The following is a 19727-nucleotide window of genomic DNA, read 5'->3' as shown; positions in this document are numbered from 1 at the left end:
AGACTCAGGAAATCACCCAGAAGCCATACATAGAGCAGAATTTTCCTTTAAGCAACTGGGGTAAGAAATCCCTGTAATCTTGACACAGATAAATGCAGGCCTCGCAGACGTGCATGCTTACAAGCACACACACGGTTATTTTCCCTCCACGCCGACACATCTATGAAGATCCCCTGCTGCATCACCGCTCATTGTAAAACCAAGCTGAGCATGACATTATGCAATACGTGGAAACAAACAGAGGACGTACATGGCATGGACTTTGCGCTGGATTTAGCCCAAGCGTCTATATTTAGTGGTAATCCAGAGATAAAGCTTTAATTCCATGGTCCTTGTGTTTCTCGATGATGCCAGTGACCGGCAGTGTCTGCCAGGCGTCCTGCTAGTCCTCTGTTCCTCCTCCGTTGGAGAAGAGAATTCGGCAGATGTATATTGACGTGTACTTTAATTTCTAAACTCAGTGCCGGTACTAAACCAGATGGAAACTAAGGAGTGGGCACCGCCGATAGGCCTCCAGGCGCACTATCTATGCATGTGTCTGTGAATGCATGCATGGATACACACAACAGTGTTGTCCTCTGCCATCTCCCAGCACAATAATTATATAACCTGGCGGTGTGCTGAAAACAAACAGCTATAAATGTATTACAGGTCAACAAGTTCACATGCTTTAACATTTTTAAAGAAACCTATGTTGCAGATGAAAGTGGAAATAAGATTGAAAGCAAGTCAGTTACACTACACAGCTTAATAAGTGAACAATGTAGTTGGGAAGTTTGGATTTTGCGGGTTTTGCTTGGCAGTGTAACAGATGGGACAGACAGAATTAACCATCTCCTATCAGAGACAGATATATATATAGCTATATTTTTGAGTTAATTTGACAGTGACAAGTCTACGGGGCTGTTGTGACCTGAATTGTGCTGACTTTAACTCACTGTTTCATACGTGGCAACGAGTCTGTCCAGAAAGACTTGGACACTGCATGTTGTGTGCAGTCTAACATCGTCACTGTATCTGAATTGGAAACAATGACATGAATGTGGGAACTACATGGGTGTATTTGAAAACAGCTTTGTCTGTATGATTTGGGCTTTGGTCCACAGGCAGTCTGCGTTTTAGACCACTTAAAAAAGGCTTTTGTAAAACCCCGCTCAGGAGGAAGATGTTCAGAAACTCAGTTTTCAGTGTTGACTTGCGGGCAGGGAAAACAGATTTTGGCTTGAGGCATCAGAGTGTGTGTCGTTATCTCCTTTATGAGGCGTCAGAAATGAGGCAGCATTTTGTGCAGTGGTGGACGTGAGCATAGTGGTGCCGGGTCTAACCTCACTAACGGAACTTTTTACAGGTTTATAACATAAATGCAGGGTTTCCTACACTTTCCTTTATTTGTGGCGGCCTGCCATGATTACATCTGCTGCCACGTATTGATTATCTATTTTTGGAATTGGACTATGCATTATTGAAATATATGTACCGTTCAGTTATTCATTGCACCACTCTCAGAGTGCAGAGCGTACTGCGTGGACAGACGGAGCAGCAGACTGTGTGAGGCAGTGAACGTGAAACGTAATTGTTCGTAGAGCTGGGGCTAAAGGTTTGCATTCTGCAGCAGCTCAGCATGTCTACAGGTCCCTAAATAAAGTGTTAAAATGTCTTACAACAATAAGGCCTTATATTATATTTGAATTTGTGAGGTCTTTATTACAAACATTTTAACTGTTTTCATTAATCCATTTTTTAATTTCTTATTGTGAAAATGAGTGAAGCCTTTCTATGTAAAAGTCCACATTTCTAATACTTGCACTTACCTGTTGACAAAATGTAGATTGACTTAACTCACTCTAATAACCTTTATTTCTACATAACACCACATATATATACTACTTGCATGCAATGCTTAGCTGCAGTGCTTAGATAAGTAAAACATAATTTGTCCAAAAATCTGTCCTAAATTTTTTTAAAAGGTGTCTCGAATCAGCCGTGATCAGAACGACTGATCAATTATCCATCCCGTGAATCAAACTCAACAAACTGCTGCTGAGGAAAAAAATGATTCATGAAGTTTGGCCTGCACTGCGTTCGCAGACCTGCAAAAAAGTTTGGGGAAAAAAGTTGAGGAACAGAGGTATCAAAATGCAAAATGGTGGTCACTGCTCCAGGTAGCATCAGCCAACATCTTCTAACTCTTCTTCTTTGAATGGCTTTAGAGTTATGGTTATGTCGGCACCTTTTGGTTTGGCATGCTCCTTTTTCACTTTTTCATTTGGACTTTGATTTTTATTGTGCACGGGATTTTTTATTTTAAAACGGGGGTTGGGGGGGGGGGGGGGGGGAGTTAAAACCTAACAACAACCTGTTGTTGACACAGAATTCGGTGTTACTCAGTAAAATAAAGGCCTTGATATGATTTTATTTGTTTTTCAGAAAAAGAGTGCCCTTGCAGTGAGCACCTTGCTAAAACACAGTGGAGCAAAGACTGCATTCCTCTTCAGAGAGAATTTACACATGTTATTTCTCTCTTTGAAAGATTTGGCTGAGAGGACAACGTGGAGTTTCGATCTGTGACAAAAGGCGACATCATGTTTGTGTTATTGTGCGCCATTTGTTCACCCTTCAGTCCTTTGTGTGAGATTAGAATTAATGGACACAAAGAAGTTTGTTCTACCATTAAAATATCTCTGTATCTTAATCTAGGTTAGCCATTACCCTTGTGCTATGTCAAGAAAGCATTAAGCATAACTTAATTTATGATAAAGGCTGCTCGCTTCTCACACCCCAATGGGAGCTTTGATAAACTCTGCAAAATATTATCCCACAGTGGCCCGGTAGATGTTATCACTTAGTCCTGTCCAAACAGGCTCCTCGCTTGGCCTGTTTTCATTCCAGGCATGTTCACCACCTCCTGATGGAAACACATGTCTGAGAGCCTGTCCTGCGGAGCCACGGGGCCGAGACTGAAAACCCTGACCAGCAGGCCTTTCCCATGAACTCACCTCAAACCTCAGTGTGCTTGTTGTGTCTCTAGAGTACAATTTAACCGTCCCAGCGTTCAGTGGAACAGCAGTTAAATGTTTCCTGTTTAAGACTTTTCATGATAAGCTTGTTTTATAAGAACAGAAGTTGAGAAATGTGTTTCGGATAAAAGATCTTTCTGCGTACGGCTTTGTAAACTGGTCATGAACGCTCTATAGGCCAGTTTATTTCATAGTGGTTTCGTTTTGAGCGCGAACATACTTGCCAAGAAGCACAGAACAACAGTTGTTGCCTCTGTATGTGTCCTCTTTCAGAGCAGACGCTGTCCTGCATGAAGCATCTGTCTAGTAGGGTTTGTCGCCATCTGCTGGCTAGAGTATCAAATCTTTGAGTTGGTATAATGTTGCTGAACTGGAGCAAACATTACAGTTGCCATGATTTCATGTGACCATGTACTGATATTTTAGCAATGCTTCAGGAGAAACAAAACCACTGATTCTTATCAATGAATCGTAGTGTTTATATTGCGGTTTAGTTTTTGCAGATAGAGGCATATTGTCTGTGTTAACATTTAACCATTTTTCCACTGCTTGATATAGTCTTTCCTTTGTGTATACCAGAATAAATATCTAACCGTTGTACTGGTACATTATACTGTATATCTAGTCTTCTTCATTCTGCAGGAAGATGAGTCTCTGGCTTGTAATAGCATGATGAGAAATATGACACATTTCCTGTGTTCCACCGAAATATACAACTGTCCTCAGCTATTGATGTATTCCAGACGTGTTCTCCACTTAGGGAAGAGAGAGAGATGAAAATATAGTTTCACAGTGGGTTTAAATTTGAAGGGATAGTAAAGGAAACAATCCACGTGTAACATCATTTACTGCTCAAACAGTGTCTAAAATAAGGTGTGCTTCAGACTGAGTGTACTGTAGTGTTTGCCTGTGTGTCTCATACATGCTTGAGGTTTTTACGTTAGGTAGAGTCAAACGTTAATCCCGTCTTCGTAAAGTTCTTTGCGTGCTGTCTTGTGTGTTGCTAACAGCCAGGTTAGGACTCAAACTTCAAGTTTTAGTGTGCCTGGCAGGGTAGAAAAGTTCAAAGTGGCACTGGAAGCAGGTGTTTGTAATACTTTTTTCCTGCATTTTGGACAGGCACTTAATGCAGGATGCCAAAGAGCAAGGCTGGTGTCAGGGAAGGGTTTCCTCTGCCACTCCTGCAGGTGGTACAGGAAGAGACTCCCATACCTCCTCGTGAGAGAGACTTCCCTGGTCAAACATCTGACGTTAAAACCTCCCCACAAAAAACACAACGCAGGAGCTGTGATCAGGCTGATAGGCCTTAACTACCTTGCAATGGTTCGGCATTACTCTGCTCTCATACAATACTCTCTCTCATACAAGCTATTTTAGGAAACAGCCTTGAGTCAGTAAAGAAATGCTAATGTTGAAGTAATAATTAATAGAAAAGTGTCTCCACTGCTAACACATTATGTGGTTGACCTGCAGAGGAAAGTAGAGCACGTTAGAGAGTCATCCAGTCTGACTTTATAGCATCCTATGATAACAAGTTATGGCATAATGTTGACTTTATTATGGTATGTGTAAACTGTAATTGATGTATAGTTAGAAACAGAAACACACATAGAGACAGAAAACCACTCACCATTAATTACAACCAACATAAGTAACTTCTTGAATTATGATGAAGTGTTTCAGTGGTAGTGTTTGAATTGAGTGTATATTTAGCTTACAGCTACAGGTGTTCCCACTTAGCATGTACAGCATTTGTGATTACCTGTGTCCCTAAATAATATCAGTATATTGCAGCCAAGAATCTGAGCTGTTTCTCCCTCTGTATTTTAAGTCTCATTGTGAGAGTAATACAGAGCAGCCACAATGAACGTGACAACTCTAATACCTTTGTCAACTGAAACTAAAGCCTAGTTCACATTACACGATTTTCACCCTGATTTTGCGTTGCGGAGACTATCGTAATCTTTTGAGTGTTCATACCTGGTGACGTGTGTTTCTGTCAAGATTTCTCCACCGAGCCCTCACCGACAGAGCCTCAGATAACGCGGTGACGTCACATTGTAAAGGCATGGCTATTCTTTCCAGTGTTGAATCAGATCTGCCTCCAGGGCCTGGGTCCAAACACAACACACTCCCCGTGATCCTGTGGACGCCGCCATTGTTGTTGTTGTTTGCCGGCTTGTCAGTGTTGCCAGATCTTGGGAGAGAAACAAGTAACCAGGGCTATGGAAACAAGCCCAAAGTCGCGGCTAATAAGCGGACCTGGCAGCCCTGCGGCTCGTCCTCCTCACATTTCTTCCGTCCTCCTGCGTGCTGACGTGGGATGTATCCCGCTTCTCATTGGCTGATTCACTTTGTCAGTTGTGTCTCCAGTTTTATAGCACGCCAGATATCCAGTCCCAGTCACAGACGAGGGGGCGACTTGCTCGTAGGCTTGTTCACACATGAGGACTCCTTGTGGCAGACTATCTGCCGACTCACCTCCGACCCAAGGTGGCTCTCAAGATCCTCTGCGACCTCAAAACCGCGGTGAAAATCGTGTAATGTGAACTAGGCTCAACGTGTGTATGAATGTTTTTAAATGCGGGAAAACCTGTCACGGCTCTACAGCAGAGGAGTATGCTGTTTGTTTTTTCTGGTGCATCACTTCTGGTGTACAGTATATTGTGGCAGTGTGTCGTTGCATTGGTTAGCAAAGGGAATAAAATTAGCGCATCCACTCAGGTGTTGTATTTCCATCACTGCCAGTTGAAGCAGATCGGAGCTGGAAACGTTGAATACCCATGACAACTACACAGTCATTTATACTGGGAGTGAATGCCGATTGTGGCCTTTCCCATTAAATACAAAAGCTTGGTGGGCTTTTTGTCCAGTGGGAAAGGGGCTTAATGGGCTTTTCTTTTGGCACTTACGGCCCCTCTGATTTGCGCTGGCTGATCTGATTTGGGCCGAGCTGCACCTGAGGCGGACCATCTCCAGATTCGGGCTAAAGGCACGCTCGACCACCTCCAAGTGGGTAGCGGTGACGTCTTGCTGACTGTAGCCAACTCCTGATGCGAGACTCAACTCTCATCTGACGTTTATAAAAATGTTTATCTCTCAGTATCATTGAAGCTTCTGACTGAATCTTTGTGGTACAAGTTTAGTTTCTCTCCCACGTCTATGTCTGTATGATGGACTTTTATTCTCAAGAATTTATAGGAAGTGAAATGTGTTTTTCAGCAAACTGGCATAGCTTTGTTATCTGCTATTCTTCAATCGAAACAAGTCTACCAATACTGCAGGGAGGAAGGGAACAAGCAGAAACAGCCACAGTGAGATGTTAGATGAAGAGCTGCAGACAACAGCAAACAGCTCACCTCCGACAGGTAAACTGCTATTACCTGCCGTGCTGTGTGATGGAAAAACCTGCAGCAAAATAATGAGGGACTTTAGCCGTAGATCAACCTGCTGCTTTTAAACATCATCGACTCAAGACCTGCATCATGAGTTAAAGACACACCTTTATGTGAGTCAAACTGAGCCGACACATGTGCACACAGAGGCCCTATAATTTGTATAGATCACTTTCTATAGGAGTGAGAGTGAGCAGATAAATGAGCATTGATTTGGATACTGACGGAGCTGCGTTTCTATCATTGGAAGCTGCTTAGGGGGGAAATTAAGTCAAGCTACTGTTAATAGAGCCTCAGCTGTGTTGATAGGTCTGTTTCTCCAAATAGATTTGAGCCTGAAGCGTTTTTTACAGCGAACCATGACATTGAACATCAGCAGATCTGTAAATGAACTGTGTATTTCAGGCCGACCTGCTGCTATCAGTGATGGATATAGAAACACAACGAGCACGCTCTCCGTCCCATCCAGGACCAGACTCATGATGCCTCACAAGTTCACTCTCTCGCCACCACCAGAAATAAAAGCGCGAGCCTGATGAATGTATGTGCCAGGGGAACATTTGGAGAGTGTTTGTAACAAGTGGGTGCGTTTAGCGTCGTCTTGGTCAGAACAACAGATCTTCTGATGGGAGGTTGCCCCATGACTAAGGAACAGAATGAGCCCTTTATACACTCAGACTAGAGCCTGCTGCTGAAATGCCCACTATTGTATAGATTAGGACCAGCCAGACTTGATGCTGGAGCTCTGTCTGTACTGCTAAATTGAGTTTGGTGACCAAATCATTATGCTGGGAATGTGTTTGTTCCCATTTTTACAGTTTAGCCCAGTTTAAGAAAGTTCAAGCTCTTCTACATCAGTCTAACCAGAAACCTGGGAGAGCTTATTTACAGTGAAGAACTGAGAAATCAATTACTAGCGAGCGTAAAATCTTTCCTTGCAAACTCTAGCCATCCCATACAACAGCTCATGTTACCCCTCTATCTGATGATCCTTAATTAACAGAGCAGCACCAATACACGTGAGAGCTCAATTCAGGATCATCCAGTCGCACAAGCTGCAGCCATAATAATATTTGAGATGACTCGTCCTCTGCATTCAGTCGTCAAACATACCATACCATTAAAACGACACCACTCAGCAGGAGACTAAACTATACTAGCAGACGGAAACACAACATACACATAAGGTCTCTCAGCCAAATGTGACTTCCTGACTTGAACCAGCACCTTCTGCACGTCCAAAGCAGAAGTACAGACCCGCAGGGAGGAGCTGCGTGACACTTTGTTGTGCATTTGTGCACACTCATTACATAGAGCAGCTGTAGATATAGTGGGTTCATGACCTAAAAACGCACTGCTTTGATTCTGTAGCTCTGGAAGAGTCCCTCAACTGTACTAAATGAAAGTGTATTTTTATCTAGACCAACGTTTCCAGCAACATCAGCTGCACAAAATGAACATAATTAGCAATAAATAATGATATTGTGGCTTATTTTTTGGCATGTAGAAAGATGGATATGAATTAGACTCTGTATGCAACAGAGCAGAACTTGACTTACCGACACAAATTTAGCAAATGATGAAAAACTAATCATGCATGTTAATAATTTACAGTAGTTTTCCACATGTTATGCTCCTTTTCTTTATAGCAATCATAACAAAACAGGTATGCTCACAGTGTGGTTATGTCTCCATATGTTAGCTAACTAGCTAGCTAGTTAAAATTACATTGTTATTGCTGATTTGTGCACGACTTTCCTGCGTTTTGACATGTTACCATGTTGCATCCCCCCGTTTGATTGCATATGATGCCCAAAAGCCCAGTAGCAAAGTTGCTGCACTTGTTACTGCTCCTCTGACATGAGTACAGGCTATTAGGGCAGGAGTATCGATTGCTAACATTAGCCTACACCAGTGGTTCCCAGCTCTACCTTAGTCATTAGTTCTAGGTCCCACAATTCAATACATTCAGCCTCATACTTACATTTGGCATTGTTGTTCAGCTAGTTTGCTGTCTCTGCGAAGTAGCTGTCCATTAGTCACTCACTCTACAGCAGGAAACAGCACTTCAGAATAAAAGCTCTGTGCTGGTAATTTACTGTAGTTAAAAGTAAAGTGTGTTTTTTGTTGTTTTTTTTCCCATTTAGTCGACTAATGGATGACTAATCGGTGACTATTTTAGTAGTCGACTACTCGGTTTGAGTCATTTTTCATAGACAAGTACTATAAAAGTACCCAAAATACTCTTACTGCAACTTCTTATGTTCAAATATTGGCAGCTTTACACACTCTCCCATGACGGTGAACTAACACCCTTTGGCGTGAGTACGAAACAAGACATTAGATGGCATAATACAAGACATTAGATAACATAATTCTGGGGTCTGGGAGAGACAGACCGACATTTTTCATTTAAAAGTGGACGTCCGCAAGCCCTGTGTGCGCAAAGCTCAGATTTTACGACTGCGCGGATTTTTACAGGAAACTACAACGCGGAAGTGCGCTCAACTATGGAAGCCCGAATGACTGCGGACATTCCTCGCAGAGTCCCCTCAGATAGTGCGCCCGAGTCTGTGAGCACCTTAAATTAAAACCCTTGGCGCACACTGCAGCACAATCGAACAGATGTGCAACTCAGAGCGGCTCTGAGTGCGCTCGTGGCTCGTTGACGGGGTTAGTGTTGCGTTTAAGGCCTCCCCCCAAAAAACGGGAAAAAAGCGCAGAAGCTTCGATTTTTTTTTTTTCTCCACAATCGAATCCTGTGCCATCGAACGAAGCTTCGAAGTTTTAGGGTCAGCCCTATATTTTAACACATTTTTCGATAAAATGATTAGTCAACCAATCGAAGAAATAATCGACAGATTAGTCGACAATGAAAATAATCGTTAATTTGAATTTGCTCAGCGAGTCACTCTGGCAATCAGGAATGATGCTCATTACCCGTGCTGTTGGAGCCGAGCTGCACCAATCTCATCGGTGTATCTGATATAGGCGGGCCAGAGGCGAGCTAAACAGATGACGACAGTGCTGCAACAACGAAGTCTGGAATCAGTCAGTAAACATTGCAAGATGGCTACGGATGAACACCAGCTGTTTGAAACGGCTTTGGCCGCTACAATGAACGAGTCAGACTTGGCTTTTTCTCTAAAAGAGGAACAGAAGATGGTGCTCGAGTCTTTCCTTTGCAAGAAGGACGTTTTTGCTGTTTTGCTGAGCGGATACGGCAAGAGTCTAATCTACCAGTTAGCGCTGCTGGTAGCTAAGCTCTGGATACGTCACCCCGTGTATTGTTCTGATTGGTCGTAGTCTTATCCAATTGCGTGCAGTGATATTTACAAATGCATGCTGGGTGCCGCCCCTCGAGTTGGGCCATTTGCATTACTCATAGCCAGACCCTAAATCTTTCTAGATTTGGGTCTGGATTTCCAGGCTAGCTCTATTGATCGATAGCATGAAACTTGAATTGTGAATGAATTGCAAGCGTCCTTCCTTATCTATCTCCATCAGATAAATGGCAAATGTAATTGTGATAATACAGTTATTGCCATAGTCGAATTTGCTTATGTAAACGCCATTGATGACTTGAAGTGCCGCCCCATTTCATAGTGGTAAATTTCAACCACTACTCCTGGGAACTTTGTTCCACGGGGCAAAGGGACATTCAAAAATGAGGGGTTGGGGTAAAAATTTGAAATGGGATTGGGGTCTCGTTACAGGCGTCCTTGAGGCGTGTGAAAAGTCAGATTGCACAGGAAATTAATTACTTTCCCCCCTGATTAGCTTCTCACTTGCTTTTTTGTCATGGAGTGCCCCTTTAAATATGTGATAGTGCAGCAAACATGAGCAAATTATACATTTTGGACTACATGTTTCCACCCCTGCATTGCATTTGTGTTGTTTTGCACAGTGCTTAATTGGGTATGCTAAAGCTGTAAGTTGAAATCATTGTTTGTGTTTGTGTGTGTGTGTGTGTGTGTGTGCGCGCGCGCTGTAAGCTCACGATCCTCACAGCATGATGACACACACAGTGCATATGGAGACTGGTGATAGTATATGGCATGATATTGCAATGGTTAGTCGCACACTGTGACTCACCTTCCCAGCTGCAGCGGTGGAATGGTTACAGGATTTTAGAGAGCATTTCTGATTTGTACAAGTGACTGTACATTTGCGTGTTTAATTACACCAGGGATGATTTCAGTGCGTGCAACCGTCACGCTAGATTTGGCCTTTTCCTGTTCAGCCTTATAGTGCAGGTTTCTATCCCCAGAGCTGCGGCGACAGACAGAGTGCTGCTCTCTGCATATGCACATCCTGTGTTGATCACATTGAGACTTCCTGCCTTCCTGTTTCTCTGCCACATACACCTGGGCTCAGGCTGTGCTCCTGGAGAGCCATCTGCCATGCAAAAATTCACACACACACATAAGAAGGGCTTTATTCTGACACATAGTGTGAAGCCATCCCTGTGTTCTGTACAAACCTCAGCTTCTAGGTGATGTTGTAGCTTGTAGCTAGTTTTATACAGAAAAAATCATGTTGAAACTTGCACTGTGGCATGCTTGCTGAACGCTTGTGGTTTCATGTGTTATTTTCAGGGTATTGAACTTTTAGGACTTGAGCATTATTATTTTTTTTTTATGTCTCTTGTGGTGTTGGGGTTTGTGTTTGGTGTAAGGCTGTGAATGAGAAAAGAGAAGTGTCACCTAACCCCTCCTTGCTCTCACAGACGGCCTACATGTAGGTTAGGAATGTGTTTTTTCTGGCTTTATTCTTACATTTCAGTAACAAAGCGAGCTAAACTGATGGCAGATCTGTAGTTTGTGCTTTGAAACTCTTGACAGATGTAGCTGCTCTCGCTCCAATCACAGCCACAGTCCCACCCCTTCCCCCTCAGCCCACCAGCCAATCCTTTCCCTCATGTTTATTTATTCTGACAGCCAGCCCATGTGATTGCGGCCAGCCAACCGGGCAGCTGCAGTGGGGGATGACATCACTAACTAGCTGGTTCCCTCCAGCAGCAGGGGAGCTTCATTTTCTGCTCCGAGTGTTCGTGCTAAAATGGAGGCTGGCTCCTCGCCTTAGCCCGGGCTGCCCTCTTCTCCCCTGTCTCCTGCCTCAGCTCACTGATGTTGGCATGCACTAGAACTACCAGTGGGATGGTTCTGGATGCACCGAGCACCAATGGGCCTTTCCAGCCTATGGCCCTCATGCATTTTAGAGGTGAGAAGAGGAGATTTGCCTCCTGTGCTGCTCTGTGTTTGTGTGTGTCAAGGGGAGATGGGCAAGAATGTTGTTGCTATTTAGCAACTGCAGCTGCTAATTTAGGTTTTGTGGAAGGAAATATTTGTGTCAGGTGACTTTTCTGAAAGTTTCTGCAAGAGGCTGAGAGCATTTATCCTCTTAGTGTTGGCAGCATGAGTGCTTTTGGAAGAGGAAGCAGGGGATTGTGTTTGTATGTCAACGAGGAAGGGTTTTGCCAAGACATTGCATAGCTTAGCTTCAGACAGAGAGGGAGGGCGAGAGAGTGAGAAGGAGTGCTAGTTTTGAGTCTCCCATCCCCCCATCAAGTCTGCTGATGTCATAGGAAGTGAGGTCAAAGCTTGTTGTCAGTGTGATTGTTGGTTTTGTATTGTTTGTGAGTGTCTGGTGTCAGCTAGGCACTTGTGTAAGTTGAAATTGTCTGTGTGTTGTTGCTGAATGTCCAGCAGGCTTCTGGGTTACAGTGTGAGGCTGGGACCTGCAGCAAGTGTGGAGACAGAAACTGACTCTAGATCAGTGCTGAGAAAACCTCTGAATGAGCGTTTTAGTGTAGTAAATTCAAGGCAAAGGTTTGTTCATGAATAATTTTCTTGTTGCAGATGTGGCTGTGTACATTTAACATGCAGCCTATTGATACACACATGTGCTATTGGTGACTCATGTGGGTGTTAAATGGCCTCATGATTTCTAAAAGCATGGAAATAATTGTAGCCACATGAGTTGCATCGATCGGCCCGACACTGCACTGACACAGAATAAAGATATTTGCCAGTGTTGGCAGTTTTATTCATCACTTCATTAAATATTCACCGATAGACATTGTGGGATTTGAGATGTACTTGGCAGCAATTTGTCCCCATGACTGGTTTCCTGTGTGCACGCTGGAGCCTTTAGATGAGTAAAGGTTAGTTGCCCGTCCATGCAGAGAGGCCTGTGTGTGAAGTCTGCAGGTGCACAGCGTGTCTCTTAATATTTTAGGCCTGTTCAGAAACCCTAGTGCTGTTGTGTAACAGGAGCTGGTAGACCTTTTGGCACTCAGGGGTTGATGAGATGAGGCGCTCGTCGGCCGCCCCACGTTTCAGCTCATTAGTAACGGGCACCGCCAGCCGACCTTACAGGTGCTGCTGAATTTAACCCAAAATCACCTGTTAGATGATGATAATGATTTACATTTAACTTAATAAACTTACCAACGCATGGCGAGCAAGGTGATGATTTGTGGTTGTCATAATCCCTTTTCACACACAGGTCCTGCATTAGTGTCGTGACAAAGATCCTTCATTATGCCACCTCTGCTTTTTTATACAGAACCAAACAACGGCGGCATAATGGTGCCCCAGGGTGTGATTTTACATCGCATGCTGGTGTTCCAGAAGCAAAAGAGGCGTGACATGTAAAACAGCTTTGGCCTCTGGTGTGATGTATTGCTTTCTGAACATTAACACCTGCATAACATGGCAGTAACAATCATTTACCATCCCTAATATATGGCGGTTGATCTCATCCTCTGGTCGTAGGGTAAGACGCTCCCAGACCTCACTGACTCCCCAGTTTGGGGACATTTTGGGTTCTGTTCTCCGTCTTTGGTTTAGCTGCTAACCGCTGTTAGCTGCCATTTAAATCTTCTTGTGGTGGGTCGCACATATAACACACTGTGAAAACATCACACTCGTCTTGTCCTGCATTCTCTCACTTTTTACACAGACGTCGATTTGGCTTTGTTACTTCCTCTGCAGCCGGCTTAAAGGCAGTGTAAAAAGGGCTGTAGTTAAAGGGTTGAACACATTTGCATTCATTTTTGTTGTTTGATTTTATATTTTGACAAATATACAGAGATTTGTTTGCAGTGTGGTGTGAATCTTTTCCTGTTCTCTGTCAAAAAACGGCTGAACACTCTTTATAAGTTGTGCATATGCTCGAGAGGGAACAGGGAAAGAGTCCAGTAACGGACACAGAGAAGTGACTGCAAGTTTCCCCCCAGAAAACTTGTATTGCTCAGTGGCAACGGCTTCACAGATTAAAATTACAGCTCGCTGGAAAGGAGCACAGAACAAAAGAATATACTCAGCTGTGCCTTACATAAACACTGTGTCGAAACATAAAACAGATCCCCATTAGGGTTCTCCACGGATGTGGTAGCCAAAGCTCAAGGGTGAAGCAAATTGCCAGCTGTTTGACCTTTGATGCGGTCGATAAGATCCTGTTTGTGGCCAGTAGTTTGGATAGAGGGAAGTGAAGTATGATGTTACTGCAGAGCTACTTGCAAACTTGTCACTATCCTGTACTGGTTCTGAATATAGACTTAAAAATGTTTTGTAATCAGTTGGCTGGACTTCTTGTCTCTGAGGTACTGTGTTGCACAAGTAAACGCCGAGGGCTGATACACACATTTAAAAACAAGTCGTTTGATGCCTCGTCCAACACGTCAAGAAACCCAAGTTGCAGATGTGTTTTTACGAGCGTTCTGTTTGGGGAGATGTATAATTAAATCAATTACTACATGTATAGAAATAAAACATGGCATTTACAGGTAGCACACAGGTAGCTGTATTTCGTGCTGTGTGTTGAACACCAGCTGTGACTCAGAAGCGTGGAGGTGTAGGGAAAGTCTGCCTGCTGGTACTGTCAGTCCCAGGTTTAGGCTCGAGTCTGTGTGGGAGTGTGCACAACCTACAGTACCGAATATCTCCGAATTGACCTATTTTACCAGTGCCAAGTCATTAAACTGAAGTATTAATTATGTATTGACTCTGATGTTTGTTTCAGTGCCAGAGTACTGGCTCCTTCTTTATATTAACGATGGAAAGATGTCAGCAAAGCTAAAGCCATTTTCTCTTTAGAGGAGCGTGCATTCATATGCAAGATGATGACTGTGTGGTTTTATCTAAAGATGATTTATGTGTACGTGAGTAATCTGTTTCCTGTTATGATAAAGTACCTGATAGCTATGCTTTGTGGGTTTGTAGTTAGTATGGAGGCTTTTATTTTCTGTGTTGTTGTTTGTTGTAAACAGTTGTAGTTACTAAGGGACGGGTGGTGCACACTTTCAATTGATGCACTTTTCTTTTGCTACAGAAAAGCAAAATTACCCAAATACATCACTGCTCTGAAATCTGAGTTTCACCTTGTTGTTCTGTGTCCTCTGATGGGACTAAACGGCACAATGTTTTCTTCAGTGGGACACTATCTGTTACGATCTGCTGACAGCTCTGTATGTGAGGGGATGTGAGGGCAAAGCAGTTTGATTTATGGCACCCACAAGCTGATCCATGTCAGTACAGGTTTCTGTAAGAGCTGAATATTATCTTTATCAGTCATCCATGTGTGACTGGTTTTATATTTAAATATATATTTTGTACTGTTAAACTGATTGCCAAATCTTTTTGTCGGTATTATTAGTACTTTTGTAGTTCTGTGTGGTGTCGTGGTTTGAGTTTAAGATGTGTTTTGTAGCATTTCCTTTGGGAATTTTATGTCATAATGATGAAGCTGTGTTTTGAGGCTCTACCTGTTGCACACCAAACCATATTCCCACTATATTTAAATCTTTACTTGCTTAATTTCTGTGAACGTAATGACACAAAATGGTTTCCTAACAGTAATATGTCTGCATTTCTACCTTAAGTCTTGTAGAAAGTGATGAATGGTTGATGTATTCTGGGTATTCTGTCGACTCCGAGTTGGTGTTGCACAAGGTCAGGTTGGCTGACACGTCTCATGGGCGCAGCTGACGGGCTCAACAAATCAGCAGCATATGATTCCAGTGTAACACCAGCAGCAGCCTGCGTACATCTTTGATTAGCGGTGGTCACCCCCAGGTCCAAAGTCCTGTCTCTGCCTGTGGTCACCATGGTGACGTATAGTACACATGCAGATTGTTAATGGGGAGACAAGACTGACTCATGAATCAAAGGCTGTGACGATGCTGTGAATGCTGTCCTGTGGGTAGGTTTCATAAGGTGACTTCTTGTTTTAAGTCACTAATCCCCATGTTGGATGGGCGTGAATGGGCACCGTTCCACTTCTTTTTGGTTTCAGGGTTTGTGTCGCTGGTATCTGACCAGCTGTGGCTCAAATGACTTGCAGGAGAAGCTGTCCTTCTACTGTCGTTTCTTACACGCTGCGGCTGACATTTTGTCAGTGAAACCAAGTTAGTTATTCCCTTGGTGAAAGCAGCATGTTCCGTTGCAGAACATACATCATAACAAAAGCTGCGAATGAGTAACACCTGCTGCAGAGTTGTGCTGCCTGATTATTGACAGGAACCAGAGGGAGAGCACACATAACGTCTGTTTCCAGTCCCTCCGATGGTTACCTTTATTTTTAACTCTGGCTCTAAAGTTCTTTCACTTGTTTATGAAGCACTGCACGGCTTTGTTCCTGGTGTGTCTGAAACACTTTTGCTGTAGAGTCGGGAAAGCCCTTCAGGTCCTCTGGGGAGCAGCAGACTTGTAACGGCTCCAAAGTGCAGAACAGAACTCCTCGGTGAGTCTGCATTTAGCTCCTCTGCTCCTCGCTCCTGGCACAGCTCCAGAGTATTTTGGGAAGCTGCTGAAAGTCTCAGTATATTTTAACATGAGCTCAAAATGCACCACTTTGGCGTGTTGTTCTCTTATTTTGGCGACTTGATGAAATGATTACATGTTATATTGAGTAAGCGTGTCGTGGATGATTTGTGTTAATCATTGACTTATTTGCAGCAGCTGCTGCACGGCGATAATGCACGCACGCTGGCTCAGAGTGAAGACTGGCTCGTTCTGAGTGAGTGTGCAGAAGCTACAAAAACGTGTAATGATTTTTAAATGGGGAAGTTAATGATTATACACAGACAGGTGTGGCTCAATATTCCTGGAGGCAGATGTAGAGCCTCTGCATCATTGATGGAGTGGTGACACTGTCTTTAAAAGACTGAATTATTGATTTACAAAGTCTTTCAATTAAGTCTCTACATGTCAACACATGAGCTCCACAGCAGCAGAATACAGCTGCACTCAGGCTGGGCAGTATATATCGATAGCATGATCTGAGATAGATACCATCTTAGATTTTGGATAATATCATGAGTGTTGTCTCCTCCTGGTTTGACAGGCTACATTACAGTGAAGTGATGTCATTTTCTGAACTCACCAGAGTGCTAGCTGTTCAGTTGTCTTTACCCACGTAGTTATTATATCTTCAAGATCATCAAAAATCTAATGGTGTAAATATTTTTTGAAACCCGACAATATTGTTGCAATATCGAGGTATTTATCATATTTGATTTTCTCCATGTCGCCCAGTCCATAAGCTGTACTGAACCCGAATAATGTTTGAAGCTTTGGGAGAAAAAACAACATGAAAACATTAAACAAGTGGTATTATTATTATTACTGTTTTTATTATGTGTGTTATACATATATGTTGATTTTCTTGTGCTTTTTTTATTGGATTATAAATGGTAAATTGTGGGTTGTGTGCTTAACTAGTAGGTGTATTTTGGAAAGGATTAGGAACACTCTGTGTTGTGTGTTCTGTGTATGTCTTTGTGTTGCATGTTGAATAAATGAAAAGAAAAAGAAGAAGTGTTTTTTGGCTGTTACCATGGCAACAAACAAAGCATCGAGACATACAGGTGTGTCCTTGTGTATCCGTCTGTGTCCCCTTTCTAAATGCGGAGGTTTTTGTGGGTCCTTGAACGCAGCGCAGGCAGATTTCTTCTTTTTTTTCTCAGCAGCAGTTTGTGGAGTTTTGAGGCTCGGGGTGGATAATTGATTAGTCAGTCCGATCAGAACTGATCAGATAAGATTGATGGAGGAGAGGTAAGAATGCAGGTTATGGATTTTTTGCCAATATCCGATCTGCTGGTGTATAACAACTCACGTATTCACTTTTTGTCCCTTCCCTAATTTTAGTGATCATCAGGTCTCTTCTGTAGTGGACTTGACATCATATTATACATACATAGAAATAAAAAAAAAAAACATGCAGAGAAAGCATGCTGGGCTATTCTAAATATTGATTTTAAAGCTAAATATTGATTGATACCAATCAGCATCTTGGCCAATTCTGATCATTTGAAGCCAGTATCGGCAGTGAGGTGCTGATATTATCATGCATCCCTAATCAGAGGAGCTGCTTTTAGACCCAGCACAATGCATTGTTAATTTTCACTTTAACTGCACCTGATGTTCTGCTGCTCCGTCTCTGCCCAGAGAGCGCTCTGTGCTCCGAGAGCGTATTGTAGAAAACAACCGAACAATATGTATATTTCAACAGCCACCTAATGAAAGATGCAGTTCCAAAAATAGAGAATCTAAACATGGCGGCAGAGGTTTTAATCGTGATGTGGTGCTACAAATAAATGAATGTGTGGGAAACCCTGAACTCTGTCTCCCTATTGTACTGTATGGAATAATGCTGCAGCAGTCCCACCTTAAACAGGCAGAGTAACCGGGTCAGTGTCAGGTGCTGCAACATCATGCATACGCTTTCCTAAATTTTAAAGCTCCTACAGCTCTTTTGGCCACTTCTCTATAGCCCATTCTGTTATGCTTAACAGTTTCCTGTGTTTATGTTCTAGTGCTGATTATGTTAGGGTGTCTTCATGTCTACCCTGTTCGGTTCAGTTGAAACGAACTCAAGTCCGTTTGCATGGTTAGTAAGGTTCATTTGGGCTGGTGTGAAAGCTGACAATCAAGCCCTGGTGCAGGATTTTATGACAGCAGATATGTGATTTTAGCACGATTTCAACAGTTAAACCAATAGTAAATCCGCAATATCATAATAAATTCTGATAAACGCCACGTACTTCCTCTAACCAATCTATGCTAGTGTGCATTCATGTAACCATGGTAACACTCATGCACGTCAGTGAGGGTATTATCCCTGATTTAAAAGCTGTTCAAACTGCCATCATGGTTTCCAACTCTGTGTACTTTGTTTTCATTCATTAAAAAGTTTGTAACAGTATTAATCCCTGAATCCCTGAATCATTTCTGTATAAGACGCCTTCTTTCCCTCCTGTCTCTGTTAGTCATTTCTCATAACATGCGATTGGTTTGCAGTCTAATAATAGCCCACTAATAATGCTTACAATCAGTTATCTCTCTATGAGCTCATTGTGAAACCAAAGAAGATAAATATAGCTTAACACTTTACAAGTGCTGCTGCATGAACGTCTGTCAGCTGCCAGATTTGACTTCCCCAGGTGTGCCCTGATGATGCAGGATGTCAAACGCCGAAACTGTCCAATCAGTCGGTAGAACTTCATGCACATCTTCATCCCTGATGATGATATTGAAATAAAACATGGTCGTGAAACAGTGATTGTTCAGCAAACTGCGCGATAGCAAGATGTTGTTCTGTGAGGGACAGAACTGTGAGGGACAGTTTCTCAGATACATGCTGGGATAATTATTTTCTGTTATTTTCTAATAAAAGAAATCTTCACACACATTATGTCAGACATGTTAATTCCCACTGTCCTTCCTTCTCTGTCTTGTAGATGTTCCCCCCGCAGAGCAGGAGAAGCTGTTCATCCAGAAGTTGCGGCAGTGCTGCGTCCTCTTCGATTTTGTCTCGGACCCACTGAGTGACCTGAAATGGAAGGAGGTGAAACGGGCGGCGCTAAGCGAGATGGTGGAGTACATCACCCACAACAGGAACGTAATCACCGAACCCATCTACCCAGAGGTGGTTCATGTGGTCAGTACTGAAACAGACATGGATTTGTCACTGACATTCACAAGTTAACAGTCATTATCTTATTTTATTTTGAGCTGTTGGAGGTTCCTCACTGGAAAATATAATTCTCCAACAGTTGGAGCAGTGAGTGTCGTCAGGTTATCTATCTGAGTACTGTACATTAATCAGCTCCAGACTACAAGTTCCTGTATATGGTGTAAGGCAAAGCGGTTGCTTACGCTGCAGGCCTGACACAGATTGTGGTATTTTCATTTCCTTCACAATGTGGCCTCGTCTGTGCTGGGACAGGATGGATGTTGGTTTTAAGCTACTGTTGCAGGTTTGAGTTTCGCATCAGTGAGGTGAAGTTACAATAAATTTGACACTGCTG

At 42.9% G+C, this 19727-nt stretch overlaps 1 protein-coding gene across 3 annotated transcripts in view; it reads left to right on the top strand.

The window, feature by feature from the left end:
- Nucleotides 1-19727, top strand: part of ppp2r5cb (protein phosphatase 2, regulatory subunit B', gamma b) — a 45110-nt gene that overhangs the window by 9199 nt on the left and 16184 nt on the right. For 2 of the 3 annotated variants that reach the window (XM_049590496.1, XM_049590495.1), the window contains exon 4: nt 19158-19357. In XM_049590496.1, coding sequence (XP_049446453.1) covers nt 19158-19357 — 200 coding nt within the window. Of the gene's footprint in view, nt 1-11413; nt 11636-19157; nt 19358-19727 lie in introns of those variants that run through there. The other variant, XM_049590497.1, reaches the window with a different exon arrangement.

The sequence above is a fragment of the Epinephelus fuscoguttatus genome, linkage group LG11, assembly GCF_011397635.1.
Source record: "Epinephelus fuscoguttatus linkage group LG11, E.fuscoguttatus.final_Chr_v1".
Classification (NCBI taxonomy): Eukaryota; Metazoa; Chordata; class Actinopteri; order Perciformes; family Serranidae; genus Epinephelus; species Epinephelus fuscoguttatus.
Note: the sequence above shows the minus strand (reverse complement) of the source record. Positions and strands in the feature narration are given on the sequence as shown.